Source organism: Dipodomys merriami, unplaced genomic scaffold (assembly GCF_024711535.1).
Source record: "Dipodomys merriami isolate MVZ:Mamm:240054 unplaced genomic scaffold, mDipMer1.0.p SCAF_44, whole genome shotgun sequence".
Classification (NCBI taxonomy): Eukaryota; Metazoa; Chordata; class Mammalia; order Rodentia; family Heteromyidae; genus Dipodomys; species Dipodomys merriami.
Genome location: NW_027206002.1, coordinates 3,661,759 through 3,678,198, shown reverse-complemented (window position 1 = coordinate 3,678,198; position 16,440 = coordinate 3,661,759). Strand labels below are relative to the sequence as shown.

Sequence of the window (16,440 nt, the reverse complement as noted above, 5' to 3'; positions counted from 1 at the left end):
AGGGACTATAATCCATTACTGTCATCATTTATGATTTTATTCAAATGACCCCAGGTTGGGCCAAAGAGGGTCCCTTTAAATTGGATCCAGTGTCCTTTCACCAAGTTGAGGGTGGGATTTTCCATAGTGTAGTGTGGCAGGCTGTCTGAACATTGGGTATGCAGAGTGCTCTGTAGAAGAGAGGCCATCTTGCAGCAAAGAGAGCTGGCCCAAGGCAGCAGCCTTTCTTAGAGACACCTAGGGTGCTTATGCTCTGTACCTGGCCCAGAGATACTCACTATTTGGCTTCCACTGTTACTCTGTTTTCATGCATGAGTGCCATGCTATGCCAGGGAGTCTGGGTGGGTGGGTGGGGATTTGGGGTAGACAAGGTTACTGAACATGTCCTTAACGCCTTCTGATACCTTGTAGCCAAGTTCCCTGTGGTAAGTAGGATCTCATTGGGAATCTGAGTCGTCATCCCCCTGAGTGTTCAGTGGCATCCACTGATGGTGGGCACATCTGAGCCAACCTTTAATCTGGGTCTAGAGCCTTTTGTCACTGCAAATCTTGTTGCTTGGGATCCCTGCTTCGGCTCTGATGACGGGGCCAGGGCCATGTGAGCTGTCACTCTTGGTCTAGAATGAAGAAACCATCCTGGTGTCACCAGCCGGTACTCACTGGTTCTCTGTCCCAGATCCCTGTCCTCCTTTCCCTCCATCACTGCTTGCCAGGTTAGGACGCATGATGGACAGCGTCTGAAGGCCCGCAGAGAGGCCTGGCCACAGCTCAGACAACCTGGCTCTGAGAGCCCCGTCTCTTCCCATAAATAAACCAGACGAGATCCTTCATCAGATGGTGTGGCCTGGTTTTTGTTTTAGGAAATGTGGACAAGAAGGGGCAGCAGACAGCCTTAGGCCCTGGCAGGGCTACCCGCCCAGGAGCGGCAGCTGGGTAGGCGGGCAGAGGACGGTCGGCGGTCAGCCTGCCCCGGATACCACGGCGGGCCTCAGCGAACAGAGCAGGAAAGGAAGCCGGATTTGAAGAAAACCAAAGTGGGGCAGAGTGCCAGGACTCTCATGTACCATGAGGCCTGAGATGCTTAGAGAGGGGCTGGTAGCCAGGGACCTAGGGAGGTGACAGCCTGTAGTGACATGTGAAAGTCAAGATCCTTTGCCTAGGAAATCTTCCAGAACCAGAACTCTAGTGCATGTAGGCATAGAGGGCAGTACCCCCACTGAGCCTTGCCATCCCCATCTCAAGGTTTATCCCACCTCTGGGGAAACTGAGGCTTAGGATGGGAATGGCTGGCATAAGCAGTGACGAGACGCATCCTGTCTGCATCTTCTTTTCTGGGGAATCAGCCCACCTGGGAGGAAGCAGAGCTCTGCCTTCTACCTCCCTAGAACCAAGCACTTCCACCCCGAGTCCCTCTGCCCTTAAAAGCAGGAGTTGCAAAACGAGTCACCCAGCAACTCTGTAGACTCAACCTTGAAATTGCTCAGAATATTCTGGGGGTGCTGTCAGCACATAGGGTGTCCCTTGGCAGGTGCCCTAACCAATCTCTTGAGGCATTGCCACAGGAATGGAGGGAGGCAGGCTGCAGCCAGTCCCAGATCTGGGCCCTGGAGCAAGGCTCCTACTGGTCTTCAGAGAGAGTGGAACTGGATTAGAAGGAGAGGTCTGCTCACTTCCCATTGGCCATGCACCACTTGGGTCTGCCTCGTCTGCTCTGTGGCATGCAGGTGAGGACGGTCATTGAGGAGGGAGTCCTCCCTGGCCAGCCCTGGGCATGCTTAGACTTCAAAGGAACTGATGCCTTTTCACTTGCCTGACTTGTAGCCCACTGGGGAGTGGTTCAGACAGTGACCTGTGCAGGTGACTCAACCCTCTTCTCCTGCCTGAGCCATAGCCCTGCCCGGCTAAACCCCCCAGGCACATAACGTGCCTGCAGGGTGGCCTCAAAAGGAAGCAATCTGCTGAGGCCTTGATCTTCCAGCAAGTGTCCAGAACAGTGAGAGAATGGAGTTCTGCTATTTAAGATGCTCAGCCTATGGTACTTTGTTACAGCAACCTTAAAAGTGCACTGGAGGTGTGGATGTCAGGGTCTGTGTAGTGTGCGTGTGCGTGCGTGCGTGCGTGCGTGCGTGCGTGTGTGTGTGTGTGTGTGTGTGTGTGTGACCTCCTCTTGGAGCATTTAGTCTGGCAGCTATGTAATGAATGCCCATGGGGTAACCTGGGGTCATTAGTTCCCTTAGGTGGGGCCTATCTGCTTTCTAGGATGAGTCACCCTCAGGTACCCCAAGGATGGTAACAATGCTTGCAGGCTCTGGGGCCTTGTTGTATATAAGTGGCTGATGAGGTAGGGAATACATAACCCCGCCCCGCCCAAACCTTACTCTCCTCCCGAATAACATACATCTAGGGGAAAAGTATAGGCTGGAACTTAGACCGGCCACTGTACCCCCGCCCAGACTGTGCAGGATCTGTCTGGATTGGGGAGGGACCGGTGGTGCTGAGACATGCAGGCTTGTGGGGATGAGTGAGAAAAGTAGATGGGCAGTATGTACAGGTCTTAAGATAGAGAGGGCGACTGGGGACAGCCATACAAAGGTGTTGGATTCCAATTGGCATGGGCTGCCCCAGGATCCAGTGCCAGCCCAGGCAAGGACCTGTTGGTGGGGCCTGTTGAACAAGGAACTTGGACATTATTCCGTGAGCTCTCTCCTCCACCTCTCATTCTCAAGGCCACAGTGTGTTGTCGTCCAGCTGGTGAGATATAGTAGCTCAGAAAGAAAGATCTTGCTTTTTTGATAGCTTGGCAAATGTTCCTGTAGCAAAAAGTCATTTTTCTTCTTTAGTGGAGAGCGCCCTGTTATTTATGTGAATGTTAATTTGCGACTGGGGACATTCCCCGACGCGGGCCTCATACTGAGCGAGACCTGGGAAATGTCATTCCGAGCATCTGGCAGGGATGAGTGTCAAGTCTCATGATGGAGGGGCAGAGCTGATGTGGTCCCAGGGTCTGAGTTTGACCTGCTGACCTCTTGGTCTTGGCCAGGTCTGGTGAGCTGTCTACATTTCCTGGAGTTATCCCCAGCTCTGGCATGCTTAGATGCTATGGAAATGGATTGCTGGTTGCAGGGACTGAGTGGGGGGACATTCCGGGCTCTCTGAGGCTGGACAGGTCAGCCCCTCAGGGAGCTATCTTAGTGTTGTCTGATTTAGAGGGAAGGCTGCCTGGCCAGCCCCCATGCTGGCCTCCCTTGTAGGCATCTTGTTTATCCCATTTTTCTGTGTCTCTTTCTGTCCTTGTCTACCCTATTCCTTTTCTCTCTGTTCCTTTCTTCAAACAAATGGTCTGTTTTGATACATGCCTTTTGTAAAAATCGCAAGAACTACAGAGAATACAATAAAAATGTGAAACTTACCCCAGACCTTATCACAAACTCTGTTAAACATGTTTCCAAGCAACTCCCATGTCTTCATAATAATGACAACGATAATAGATTCTTTTTCGAGGCAGTGTGCCGACTGCTCCACCTACCGCATCTCATTTAACCCGCCTATCAGCTGTAAATCCTATTAGGAAGCTCATTTTACAGGAAAACACCCAGCACGGAGTCCATGTGAAGGGCTCTGGAACCACTCTGTCATTGCTAGACTACAATGAGGTCGGGCTCGGTCAGGGCCTGCCTTCTCAGACCCCAGTGTGTTGTACACCCATTTGTTCCTTCAGAGGAGGAAAATCTGTAAAAACTCTTTTGATCTAGCATAAATTTTGAACTCTTTTGCAAAGTTTTCGAAATACTTTGCGGTTTCTACTTATTGTGATAGTGCCTATGTTTTATTCTTCAGTCATGTAACTTACATGTTATTTTGTGTGTTCTTTTTCTATTTGTCTAGTCTTCTATGTTTATTAGATGGCCTATCCTCAGGAATTGGGAAGATGCATGTTAATTTTACTAGCGGTGCTTCTCTGACTTCAAGTAGTCTCTTTTTTTTTTCTCTCTCTCTCATGCTAGTACTAGGGCTTGAACTCAGGGCCTGAATGCTGTCACTTAGCTTTTTTAATCAAGGGGGTATTCTACCACTTGAACCAGAGCTCTACTTCCAGCTTTTTGGTGGTTAATTAGAGATCAGGGTCTCATGGACTTTCTTGCCTGGGCTGACTTTGAACAGTGATCCTCAAATCTTAGCCTCCTGAGAAGCTAGGATTATAGGTATGAACTACTGGTGCTGTCCAGTTTCCACTTCCTGTCCACCATGAGAAGAAGAACCTCCTCCTGTCATGGTGTTCTGTTCAAGTGCACATGGCCAAGAACCACAGTCTGAACTAAGATAAATCTTTCCTTTCTTTAAATTGTTCTCCCAGGTGTTCTAGTCACAGCTATATGAGAGCAACTAATACACAGCCCTGTGATTGGTCAGTGGTGAGAGAGTCAGTTCCTTCCCAGAAAGCTCCAGGGTTGCCCTAATCCTAGCGGGATCACTAAGAGAGGTGGAAATATCTGTCTGAGAGGCTCCATCAGGTGACACCCTCGGAGTGGCAGACACATTTGGGTGGCACTCCTGCTTAGATCAGCATGAAATCCACTTTTCTTGGCAGGTGGAGCTGGATAGCTGTTGCCATATTGTCCAATGGAACCGTACAGATTCATTGTTGACAGGAAGAAGGGGTGTAGGAGAGATTCTGATGGCAAGAGTATGGAAAGGCTGTGTGTGTGTGTGTGTGTGTGTGTGTGTGTGTGTGTGTGTGTGTGTGTGTGTGTGTGTGTGTGTGTGTGTGTGTGTGTGTTAGAACAAAGCTAAGTTCAGGGGAAAAAAAGAGGGAACTAGCACTGATCTCTGCTGCCTTGTCTTTGTCCAAGTCTGGCTTCCTCTGTGTTTGACCACTTGCATACCTGACATCATGGGTGAACCAGCACACTACCTTATCGATTGAGTTGGGGTCTTGGGAACTTTTTTCCCACTAAGCTGGGATTGTGATCTTCCAAATCTCTGACTTCCCAAGTTGCTGGGACTAGAGGTAACAGTAACCACGCTTGGCTTCTTTCTACCCTTGATTATCACCACTGCCTCCTTGACAAACACCTGGCAGTCTTTGTGCTGGAGGTTGCAGAAATGACAAGGTTGATGGTAGAACCTGTTACAGTCATGCACATGTGGAGGGCCTGCTGGTATGCTGCAGCCTTGGATGCCCACGGGAGGAACCAGTGAGGATAAGCAGACAGCTTTGCCCAGGGGAACAGGACGCCAGCTTGTTTCCTATGAAACCTTATCACTGAGGGCATCTGTGTTTTGAATGCTTTAAAATTCCAGGTAGCTGAGGATAGCAGTTAAGTCTTCAGATACTTATAGTTTCCATTTCTAGTGACTACTTCACCAGAAAATCAGACAGTTAAGGAACTGGGCATCAAAGAAGGAGGTCAGGTGGGCATTTTGTAATTCACCAAGATCTGAATCCTGATGACTTAGTAGCCAAAGTACTGAGAGGCTCTGGGTCTCTGTAGTGACACCCAAGGTTGGGGACAGAGTGCTAGGAAGCATCTCTGTCCCACAGGGGAAAATCTGCTTGAGTTTGGCAGGAAGTTACAGACTTGCAGAGTGAGCGCTGAGGTCTGGGTATCAATCTTTCTGCAAGACACCAGGCTGGGCAGGAATGGGATGAGACAAGCGAGCCCCCCAACAGACTCCCAGTTGGGTGCTCTTCAGACTGGTGTGCTTGAGTGATTTCTTTAATATTTATTGAGTTGAGAGGGGAAACTGATTCTTATTAATAAAAAATTACATGTAAAAAACAGATAACACTTGCCACTGGCAGCAGGAAAATCAAAGTCCTAGAAAAGAACTCAGCCCAATGGAGCTTATATTTTGTGCCTTGTTCTCTTGTCAGTTTTCTTCTGCAGTTTAGACAGATTGCTCCAGGGATGCATACTAAAATATTTGAAGATCAGGCATTTTATTGATGAATTCCAGTTTCTGTGTGAAGAGGAGACCCCCTCACCCACCAGTGGTCTTGGAAAGAGATCAGCTGATCTTGTGAAGGTGATAAGTATCTGACCATCCATTAGTTTGGGGGATGATTGTCCATTGGACTTGAGGGTGGGCAGTCACCTATCTAGAGAGTGATCTGTCCCTAGTCTCAGGAGGCTCAGGTGCTGCCTTTGGAGATGGTTGTATATTGTTTTCCTGATGGTCATCCATTGACCTTAGGGTGGGACAGGTGTCACCCAAGTTCATCAAGATGACATGTGTGTGCATTTCCTAATAGCCAACAATTGATGGGCTGGTGCTAGTGAGGAATATATCAACTATCTTCTAGTTGAGAACATTGTTGCCTTGAGGTCTCTGGTGGTGGGAGAAAAACCTGACACTTCATTGGACACTAGTGGCCTTCAGGTGGACACCTGGCAGGGTGCCCTGCCAGTCAGTTTGTATTCTGGCTTCTTGATCATTGTGGAATCAATTGGACCCAGGGTGTTCATGTCAGAACCTGACCTCTGGGGCACAGGAGATCCTAGACCATCTTCCCCTGAGATCTCTCATCAAAAACAGTTGTTCCTTAGCATGCTGATCATACACTTACTGTCATGGGAGGCCCCATAGGATTACCCTAGGTTTGGGTTTGTGCTATAGATGGCCCTTAGTCCCAAGTGCAAGAGGGCTCCTTGGTACCCCAACATCCTTCTTTAATTGTCCGCAATAGGTCTGATCTGGCCTGAGGTCAGGGGATGTCTCGGTCAGGTTTCCTCCAACTCTTGGACTCAGTTTCCTCATGTGGAAAGTAAGCAGGCTTGAGTGACATTGCTTGGGTTGAGGACCACTAACCCCACATACATTGATTCGGTGTCCCTGGCTGCACATGCTCTAGCAGCAACCTTCTAAGGGGAAACAGATTCCACTTATAGAGTCCCAAGGAGCTTTGGCACCTTCTCTGAGGTCACCTGACCAAGCTGAAAAGGATGCTGGGAAGCCAGAGCACTGGATTCCTGCTTGGATAGCCCATATGTGGCTGCCCCCTCCAAGGTTAATTCCCACACTTCTTAAATGAGTTTTACTTAAGGCACCTTTCAGACAACAGTCTCTCCCAAAGCCACACACATAAAGGAAGGTCCGTGACAGTGTGCTGGAATGAATTCTTGCTGTTGTAAACATTCTCACCATGTGCCATTGGACTGGAGCCACCCCCTTGTCCTTCCCATCTGTATGTCTCTCAGAGGACATGTCCCCATGCTTTGGGGTCATCTGTTTACTCAGCCCTCAAGCATTTACTGACTCCCCGCCAGTCCTAGACACAAAGATGAGTTGGAAGTGTGGGGACCTGCAGGCTTCCCCCCAGATGGTCTCCTTGCAGCCCGGTGAGCTCATTCCACTTGTTCCTACTGCCCTTCCCTGGCCTCCTGGACCTCCTGGACCACTGGGTGTGGTCCTTGTGGCTCTATAGCCTTCCCCTTCACTACACCACCCATGGGGACCTGGTATTTGCTTCTTGTGACTGCTATAACAAATTCCTTCTACGGACAGAAATTAATTCTCCCACAATTTCTGAGGACCTTAAGTCTGGAGTCACAACAGGCTGGTTGCAATCTAGGGCTGAGTTTTGTCTTCCAGGCTCCTGGGGAGAAATCATCTTTGTTCTCTCAGCTTCAGGTAGTTTCTAGCATTCCATGGCGTGTGGCTTCATCCCCCAAATCTCTACCTCCCTGGTCACTTCTCATCTTCCTCTCACTGATCAAAATGTGCTCTGCCACCTTTGTTAGGGAAGAAGGCATATGATTACACTTAAGGTCCACTTTGACCATCCAGAACAATTCCCCAAGCTGGAGATCCTTGGCTCGGTCCTATCTACAAAGTCCCTTTTTACCATCTAGATTACCACATGCAGGGCCAGAAACCAGAAACTGGATAATTATTTTTCTGGAGTTGTGGGGGGGGGGAGGGGGGGTGGTGGTGGAGAGGGGGAAGGCAGGGGAATGTCTTTCAGCCAATCACAGACCAGAAACCCTCCTGACCCTGGCATCTATCCCCAAATTCTATTTCAAGTTCTTTCTCAGCAAACTAGTATCTATGTCCCATTTTTGCCCAGATTGGCATTAGATGGCATTCCTTCTATCTCTGCCTCCCGTGTAGTTGAAATTACAAGTGTGAACCATTATAATTGACTTTTTCTTTGTGATAGGGTATCACTAATGTGTTGCTCCGGCTGGCTTCAAATTACAATCCTCCTGTCTCCACTTCCCAAGTAGTTGGGGTTACAGGCACGAACCATTGTGCCTGGTTTAGAATTCTACCTTTAAAACATGAAATCTCATGGAGTGTTGATTCAGAACTTAAAAAAAAAAAGGTTATTAGGTCCAAATTGAACATGTGTGTGGGTAAGTTCCTTCCTCACTGGTAGTTTTTACCTGTATCTTGGACCTTGGGCCCCCAGGGATGAGGGTAGTTCTCAGGCCATATTGGATGCCAGATTCTTTGTATCCCTCTAGGACCACCCACATCTGAATTCCTTCTTTCTCTTCTTGGCTTGTGGGGCTTTTAAAAAAGCACAGTCACTTTTCTGGAAGGAAGGCAAGCTGTGTATATGATGGGGAACATTGTCCCAGGCAGAGCCCTTCCCTTAGACAAGGCTGGGCACTGTCCAGTGGTTCTGACCTTTGAACCTCTGAGTAGATGAGAGGGCACCAGTCTGTGCCCTTCTAGCTCACCCTGGATTTTAGCTGAGAACCAAGAGTCCTGGGCAGGCTCCTTAGATGGGAGGTTTTGTCTCCACTCATGTTCTCCTCACTGCTTTCCTTTCTCTGCACTGGGAATTTGAACATCTTACCTTTGCCCCCACAGGCTGGTCTTATTCGGATGGAGGAGGAGGAGTTCTTCATTGAGCCTCTGGAGAAGGGGCTGGCAGAGCAGGAGGCTGAGCAGGGCCGTGTACATGTGGTATACCGTCGACCACCCACTCCCAAGCCCCCTCCTCTGGGGGGACCACAGGTCCTGGACACAGGTAAGATTCCTGCAGGTGGGAGGGCAGAATGGGAAACATCAGATGTCTCCTTAGCTGTCTGAGCTCCTAGTTCCCAGAGGAACATCCTGTGGATGTAGGCCTTAGGTCAGGCTGAGACTCAGGAATGACCCATCTGCATGGCTGCCCACGGGGCATGGAGGCTTTTCAAAGGTCCAGTGGTTATTTCCCCAAGAGCTGGCAAGTATTGGGAGAGAAAGGGAGATCCAGACTAGGTCTGCACTCCTGGCCTGAGTGCTATGCCCATAAATACTTCCCCTGCCTCCCCTCTGTTGCCATGATCCCTGGCATATTGGCTACTGAGATCCCACCCTGTCCTGGCCACTCATGGGAACAAAAGGACCACAGGGCTATTTCTGGACCCCCTCAAAGTAAGCTTTGTGAAGACCCTGGAGATGTTTGTTAGCAACTTCAACTCACTCGTGGAGTATTACGCTATTAAACTTCAAAGCAAATTGTGCTTTGGACCCTGGAATGTGAAAGAGCTGCTGGGTGGCCAGGTGGTCACCTGGTTGGAACGTCACAGAGCTAAGGCTTTATATGGCAGTCCAAACCTCCCCAGCATTCTCTGGGTCTCAGCTTCTGGGTCATGATGAAGTTTGGCAGGATCTGAGGTGGTTTCTAGGGTCCCAGCGCGTGTGGTCATCTTGCCTGTGCTTGGCTCTTGCTGGGCAGGTGAGCAGCTGTGAGCTCAGACTCCAGCTCTAGAACTGTGGCTGAAGAAAGCCACAGCAGGTGGTGGCAGCCAGGGCAGGTGTGGCCTGGGATTTCAGGTCAAGGGCATCTGAATATTTACAGGAAGTACATCTGGATACTACTGGCTAGGCCAAACCCCTCGTGCTGTGATTTCTGAAATACTCCTATTCCTCCGGGCAGCCCTGGCTCATTTATTTTAGGTCTCTCTGGCCTCCCAGCTTGACAGATCAATTGGGTGCAGCCTGGCAGAGCACCATTCTAATTTCAAGAAAGCGTGTTGAATACCTTTGCAAAGGAATTGTTCCATCAAGAAGCTCGGTATTCTCTGAAGCCAATCAATACTCTGGCGGCCCCTTCTTTCCTGGTAATGAATCGCTGTCCACCTTGGCTGTCATCAGCTTGGCTCTGGGCACTTACCTGCTTAGCCTTCCCTCCCTCAGCCTCAGCCCCTCCTCCTGCCTCCTTCTCACCTTGGGCTCTTCTGGAGGGGAGACAAGTCTCTCTGGAGGGCAAGTATAGAAACGGGGCAGGGGAAAGGGCTCCCATTTGGTCTGTCGCTTATCAGCAGGCCTTTGGCAAATTTGAGCCTCTGGCTTCTATTTTATCATACATCTGGGTTAGGAATGCCTGCCTTTCAAAGATCCCATGGCTTGGCTGCTTTGGGTTTCAGGCTTGGTATTTTTGATATGGCCTCTACTGGAAGATTCTGGGTGGTTCTAGTTCCTCACTCTCTGCTGGCTCAGGGTGGAGGTTGCACAGTGGAGCTGGCCAGGTGCCCTTGGCCATGTCTCTGAGCCCAAATTCCATATGGTGCTTATCTTCCTGAATGTGATAGTACTTCCCTTGTAGTCTAGCTAGCTTGGCTCTGTTTTCTGGATTTCTGCTTGTGTTTTGGCCTTTTTGTATTGAATCATCCTTCCATTTTATAATCCTAATCCACATATCTTTAATGGGAATTTGGAACTCAAAACACAGGAAAGAAGTTTCAAACTCAGAATAAGCGCATAAAGCATTGGCCATAGAAGCTGCTAGATCATCCTGGCTGTCCAGGTCAGGGGTGAGGCTTGATTGGACCATGGGGGCTGGTAATTGGCCATTGTGAGGAGGAGGCGACCTGTCCAAGGCTGAGCTCGAGGCCTCAGTCCTGGGCTTCAAGCCCAGTGTCTCCAGCTGGGAGCTCAGGCTGTGGACAGGGTGTGGGCCTTGGGCTAGGTCAAGACCACAGCTATGGCCTGGAGCTTGGTTCCTTCTTTTATTTTTTGACGTTGCTGTCCACACAATCCTTCATGAGCGACTTGGGCCCACAGGGAGCCTGTTTCCTCTGTTTCCTCTTACGTGGCCCAAGGCTGAGGTCGACTCACTGGCTGGAAGAGGTCCCAGCACAGTTTATGCCAGGGCTGGGCTGAGGGCCTGGGGTGACTTCAGGCAGTTCAACTTTCCATCAGACTGGGATTTGTGAGGGCCCAGAGTGACAGCTGAATTCAGTCCCTGGGTGGAGAAAAGGACAAAGCCCTGGGACCTCAGTGCAGAGGGTATATGGGGAGTATCTATGTATGTGGGGGTGCATGTGTATCATTTATAAGCAAGGTACTATGGTTTGGATGTGCTGTGTGCCCCAAAGTTTCATATTTTGTAAGCTTGGTTTCCGGTAGAGCAGTGTTGAAGTGGTGGACCCTTTAAGAGGTGGAGCCTAGTGGGAGGTGGTCAGATCCTAGTGGCTCCACTCCGATGAGTAGATTAAACTGGTTTCACGGATTTGGTTAGGATGCACAGGAGTGAATGAATTCTTATAAGATCGCTATAGACGGAGATCACTCCCTGTGCTCGGCTTCTTGCAGACTGCTGTGTTTTCCTTTCTACCTCTTCAACATGTTGTGATTAAGTCAAGGGGAAGGCCAAGCCAAGATGTAGGAGCCTTGCTTTTTGGACTTTCTAGCCACTGGGATCATAAACCTCCTTATTTATAAGGAGTATTTTGTTAGGTATAAGGGTATTTGGTTAGGACAATGCAAAATGGGCTTAGACACTAAAGGACTGTGTTAGTTCATTTTTGTTACTATCGTAAAACACCCAGGGTAGGCTAAATTTATAAAGAAAAGAGGCTTAATTAGTTTACAGTTTGGAAGTCTGAAAGCTCAAGATTAGGCAATCCCATTGGTTAGGACTCTGGTAAGTGCCCAATGCCTGGTGGTGTCACAATAGCAAGAGCCACTTTCCAAGGCATGAGGCCCTGGGAGACAGAATACATCCAAACCACAGCAGGGACCTTTTCTTCCAGTAAATTCTATCCATGTGGCTATGGCTAACTCAGGCAGGAGGTGTTGACTGGAGAAATCTTCCTACCTCACCCAGGGCAACTTCTGGAAGTAGTTTGGAAATATTCCACTACCTAGTGATAGGTAGTTTGTGTGTCAAGTCCCATAGGGAAGAGGATGCATATGTCCTGGGCTCTTGGGGTTACCTATGTCTGTAGGGTGCCTGGAGCCCACATGGCTTCTCCTCCGGGGTGCAAAGAAGACAACAAACTTCCTGGGGGTGATCTCAGAGACTCACAAAGTCTCAGAGAATGGTTTTCACTAATCCTCTGTCATGATCACTCACTGCTGTTTCTCCAACTCAGACTTGGCTGGGGGCCAATGGGCCTTTTAGCTCATGATAGCATCCCACTGTGGCCCTAGAGGAGGCTATGAGGAAGAGCAAAGTGTTGGGGCAGAGGGTTTTTCTGTCCTCATTGGCCATACAGAGGTCTACTGCTGCATGTTTACTTAGCTCCACTGTGTCTGGGTGCCTTGGGGGACAGAGGCCAAGCTCTGAAGCCAGGGATCTAAGGTGACCTTTTGAAATAGGCAGTTGATGCATCCCCCCCAGTCCTCTTTGGAGCCACGGGCCTTTCTTAGGAATAATGACTTTCTGTTGCATGCTTTCCTAAAGCCAGCCTTATTCCAGGGGACTCCTACGTCAGAGGGTAGCGGCTGGTGTGTGACATTAGCCTGTCTGGTTCTTGTATGCATGTGCATGCATCTATATGCACTAACAAATGTATATGAGCAGTGCCTGACTCTGCGATCTGGGCCCTACCTCAGTAACTGTCTTTTATCCTAGTCAGGGGATGAGGAGGGAGTCCAAGTAGAAAGAAGAAGCAAGTGTAGGAAGAAGAGACCTGACTGGATCAGAAGGCCTGTTCTTCTGCCCTTGGGATTGGATGGGCTGGCATTGCCTTCTTCTCTAAGCCCTAGGTGGCTGTGACACTCCATCTGGGAAGATTAAAACAATGGACATTTATGCTCTTATAGTTTGGGGGGGGCCAGAAATATGGAGTGGGTCTCCAGGTCCCAAATCAAGATGTTTGCAGGAAAAGATCCAGAGGCTTTAGGGGAGAATTTGTTGCCTGCCCTTTCAGATTTCTGGTGCCTGCCAGCCTCCTTTGGCTTGTGGTCACATCACATCCTCCTCTTCTATCTGTGTGGATATTAGATCCCCTTCTTAGAAGGATGTATGCACTTCCACTTACGTTTTGTCCAAGTTATTGAAGGCCATTTCCCAACTCAAGATCTTTAATGTAATCACATCTGCAGAGTCCATATAAGATACAGTCACAGTTAATGGGAGTCAGGCCTATCTTTAGGGATTACCGTTCAGTCAATTGTAGGAGGTCAATTGGCTCTTCTGTATAAGGCTGGTCATACAATAGGTGGAGCACTCATTTGTGAGGTACCCCGTGGAGGGCCTAGGTGCAGGCTTCAGCCAGGTGGAAAAGCTGAGCTGACCCTGACATTGAGTATACTGAGAAGCTGGTGGTGTTGAGGGCCTGGTTGTATCAGTCTTCAAGGAGCTGAATTTGAGATTTCACAAAGATCTCTAGGTCTTACACAGAGCCATTTGTAGAAAATTCCACCATCCTAAAACAAGATCTGCAAACTCAGAGGCCTACAAGGTTCACCAGGCAGCCAATGGGGACAGTAGTAGAAGAAAAAACAAATTGTTCCCGCCCTTGGCCTGGCTTTCATTTCCTCAGTTTTGATATAAATATGGATGACAGAGAAAAACATCTCTGCTAAAATGAATGTGCAGTAAGTACATGACACTTGACTCTGGCTTCACCGTGGGCTCAGGGAGGACCAGAGACTTCATCTGAAGGGACAGCCCTTCCTTGACTCCCTTGACCTTGACCTTCAAGAAGTGTGTGGATCTGGGGCAGCGATTCTCTTACTGCCAAGAGAATTCAGCAATCACGATTATTTATATGATTTTCCTTGATTTTAAACTATGGCTTCAGATTTCTTTTTCCTTTTTTTTTCTTTTCTTTATGGCTTAACATTTCTGAAAGCACTGTATGGGTCAGATAAAACCTGCCCTTCCCCATTGGTTTCTGCTTTCTGAGATGCAGAAGCAGGAACATCTTCTGCCCTCTTCTATGAGCTGCTCTGGAATGGGGTTCCCCTCAACTCCCCCCCCCCACACCCAGGGAATATATTAAATAAAAGGAAGGGCAGATGGCTCCTACCCTGATAACCTGCTTTGAGCTGATATAGCCTTAATCCCCAACATATACACTGCCTTAGGGCTGAGAGGAGTTAGACAGCCCTATGCCTGTGACCTTGGCTGCTACCTCCTTTTCAGAAATACCTAGTGCCAAGCCTCTGCCCACTGCTGTCAGGCTGCGGTGTCCTCCCTGAGGGGCAGAGGGGGCCCAACACCATGGGAGCTGCTCTACCATGCCACTGCCAAGGCCAGCTGCTGAGGAGCAAGAGTGAGATGCCAGCACTGAGCGTTCCACGTGGCTGAGTGTAGCTGGCCAGCATACAGTCTCCACCTGGTGGCCCCCAGCCAGCCTTTCCCCAGGCCAAGAAGCTAAGCCCTCCTTTCCAGTCTTCTTCTTATTTTACTTTCAGCCCACTAGTTTTCCAGGCTTGTCAAGCTCGGGGAGCTCATAGTAGACATGCAGGGCAGAGATCTGGAGGGCAGAGCAGATGCTTGGGGCTTGGTGGGGATTGTACCCCCAGATAACCCAGGATCTGGACAGAGTCCTCTGTGTACTGGGCAGCCAGCTGCTTACTGTTGGATCTCACTCAAGGCTAGGGACAAAGAGGCTGGAAAGGTGGCATAATTTGGGGAAGAAAGTGGGCTTCTATCCGAGGGCTACAGGATGGGGAAGTTGGTGTGACTCTGTAGTGACAGGCAGATCATTAGGCCCCAGTGACACTGTGGATGTGAGGTGCAGGGGCAGGGCTCAGCTAAAGGTGTGAAGCCTGGTAGGGAGGGACGTGGGAGAAAATTACAGACAGTGCACCAGGACATATGAGGGTATATATGTAAATTTTGCTGATCACTAGGCCGGGGAGTCTTTCTGCCCTGCTGAAAGGCCGCTATAATGAGTTACTATAAACGCAGTGCCTTAAAACAGCACGATTTATTCTCCTGCAGTTCTGAAGGTCAGAAACTCAAGTGGGCTTTAAGGCCTAAAATCAAAGTGTGCATAGCCTGGCACCCTTTGAAGGCTCTGCTTCTACGGCACATCGCCTACTCCTCTTCTAGAGCTCTGTCTCCCTCCTAAAAGGACATTCATGATTACTTTTAGGACCCAGTGGAATAATCCCAGAGAGTCTCACACCATCACAAGATACTTAACTACATTTGCAGTTTCTTTTTACCATATAAGGCCACACTCTTGGGGTCCAGGATGTAGGATGTGTTCATCTCAGGGTGGTCATGACTCAGCCTAAGGTGTCTTTAAGTTTCCAACCCTGAGGTCCTGGGGGAGGGTAGACAGAGGCTCTTGGGGGACCCAAGGAAACTCAGGGAGATGTGCTGATTGTGAAACCCAAGGCAGTTGGCAAGGGCTCCAGGAGGCATGTTCCAGAGCTGAGCGCACCCTTGGCGGAGGCTGCAGTGCTCCTGTCCTTCTGTGGGCCAGGCCCTTGGGACGGCGCTTGGAGATGCCAGGATAGTGACGTGGCCCCACGCCGGGAAGGGTGGGCGGGGGCTGGTGCTGGGAAAGCCGAGGCTGCACATTCTCAAAAGCTAGGAGTTGTCTGGGGTCACACTTGGAGAGAAGGTTCCAGAGTTGCTGACTGAGCTGAAAGGGCCCAAAGCCCTGGGGTCTGCATTTGGGATCATTGTCCTGTGGACACTTTCCATCCCCTGAGCTCTAAAGGCAGAAGCAATTCATGTAGGCAGGGCAAGGACTCAGGGTCCACCTTATCCTGAAGTGGGAAAATCAGAGTGTGTTCCCCACAATTCAATCCATGCATGGCATGCCCCCTGATTGGCCCTTGTAGCCATGTGCTCCAGTCTCCAACATAAAGACATCCAGGTGAATGTGTTCTAGGCAGGTCCTTGGTCTTTGATCTCCATGAACAAATGGCCCAGAGGATGGCAGCCTTGGCTTTGCCTTTAACTGCGTTCTCAGAGACTCAAGTTCATGAGACAGTTCTGAAAGAGGACCAATGCTTCTTTAAGGAGGGCTCTATCAGCTTCAGCAGCTCTTCTAGCATGGGGTCAGGAGACAGTTCAGTGGAGGGTCAGAATGTGTGTGACTCTAGCCCAGTTGGATGTTCTTCTAGCTGACTGTAGGGTGTGGGGGGCAATGGATCTAACCCTCTGGTGACTAAATTTCTCCATTTCTAAATATTCCGGTGTCCGTGGAATTAGACATGATGCTCCCCTTCTCATGCAGAGGACAGCGACTGCTCCTTGCTTGTTGTGACAAGGGCTACAGGGGGTGTTTGTGGTGGCTCCTGAGGTTC

The 16,440-nt window shown here is 49.5% G+C and overlaps 1 protein-coding gene across 1 annotated transcript in view; it reads left to right on the top strand.

Moving 5' to 3' along the window:
* Adamts2 (ADAM metallopeptidase with thrombospondin type 1 motif 2) overlaps window positions 1-16,440 on the top strand; it is a 154,933-nt gene that overhangs the window by 56,155 nt on the left and 82,338 nt on the right. The window contains exon 3 of the mRNA XM_069993809.1: window positions 8,821-8,980. Coding sequence (XP_069849910.1) covers window positions 8,821-8,980 — 160 coding nt within the window. The remainder of the gene's footprint in view (window positions 1-8,820; window positions 8,981-16,440) is intronic.